At 38.4% G+C, this 1,120-nt stretch overlaps 1 protein-coding gene across 1 annotated transcript in view; it reads right to left on the bottom strand.

Moving 5' to 3' along the window:
- The window catches only part of LOC106868068 (secretin receptor), a 725,176-nt gene that overhangs the window by 154,173 nt on the left and 569,883 nt on the right, over positions 1–1,120 (bottom strand). Inside the window, exon 5 of the mRNA XM_052969589.1 lies at positions 86–193. Within this exon, the coding sequence (XP_052825549.1) occupies positions 86–193 (108 nt within the window). The remainder of the gene's footprint in view (positions 1–85; positions 194–1,120) is intronic.

Here is a 1,120-nt window from a genome sequence, read left to right as displayed (position 1 = left end):
AAAGAGGAGGAAGATAGACAGTTAGATAGACAGATAAATAGTAGAGAGTGATAATAAAAGGGAAAGAATAGCTTTCAGTACTTACAGTCGGTATTAAATTTGTTAACATAGGCAGGACATAGCAAATTCGCCAGCGTTCCAGCCTCAGTGTCTGGCCAACATAATATTCCATCCCATATCCCTGGACAGTAACCTGATTGGAAGGCAGAAAGAAAAGAGTAATCAAACATAGCAAAGAATCAACTTAATAAAATATAAAGAAAGATACAAATAAGCGAAGGAATGAAGAGAAAGAGAGATAGAGATAGAGATAGAGATAGAGAGAGAAATATAAAGAAATAATGCAAGAAGAACAAAATGAACAAGAAATGAAATTGATATTCATTGCCAGAAAACGTAGACACTTCGAAATCATTTTTTAACGTAATGGTTTCGTAATATAAAGTGGATCCTCCGTCACTGTCAACGATAGTTTCTACAATTGTTTGTTCGACCGAACTATCTACATATTCGTTTCTGCTGTAGACTTTCTACTACATGTACAAAGCCTGAAAATTTGTGGGAGAGTGCTAGTCGATTATATCAACCCCCCCCCCCAGTGCTCAATCTGGACTTATTTTATTGATACGAAAGGATGTTAAGAAAAGTCGATCCCGGTGGCATTTGAACTCATAACTTAAAGCTAAAGAAAAAAAAGATGCTGCAAGGCAGTTTCGTTCGGTGCGGCAACGATTTCTTTCAGCTCACCACCTTGAGCTATCTACATCTAAAATCTCAATGTATATTTGACGTTATACTCACTCACTGTGTACCAAGGCTGGACTTTGGAATTACACGAACAATTTATCTGATGATCTTGCTCCCCAATTCATACAAATTCCATCTCGCCGAATACATTCACAAAATATAGGGTCGAGCAGCGAGTTCGGTAATTTTGGTATTAGAAACTTGTCCAAGGATGACACACAGTAGATTCCAACTCGAAACTCCTTTATTTCGCAATTACTTAGCTACACAGCCACACAAACACACATATTTTACACACACACACACGCGCACGCACACACACACAGAGAGAGAGAGAGAGAGAGAGAGAGAGAGAGAGAGAGAGAGAGAGAGA

This window comes from Octopus bimaculoides, chromosome 1, assembly GCF_001194135.2.
Source record: "Octopus bimaculoides isolate UCB-OBI-ISO-001 chromosome 1, ASM119413v2, whole genome shotgun sequence".
Lineage (NCBI taxonomy): Eukaryota > Metazoa > Mollusca > Cephalopoda > Octopoda > Octopodidae > Octopus > Octopus bimaculoides.
Note: the sequence above shows the minus strand (reverse complement) of the source record. Positions and strands in the feature narration are given on the sequence as shown.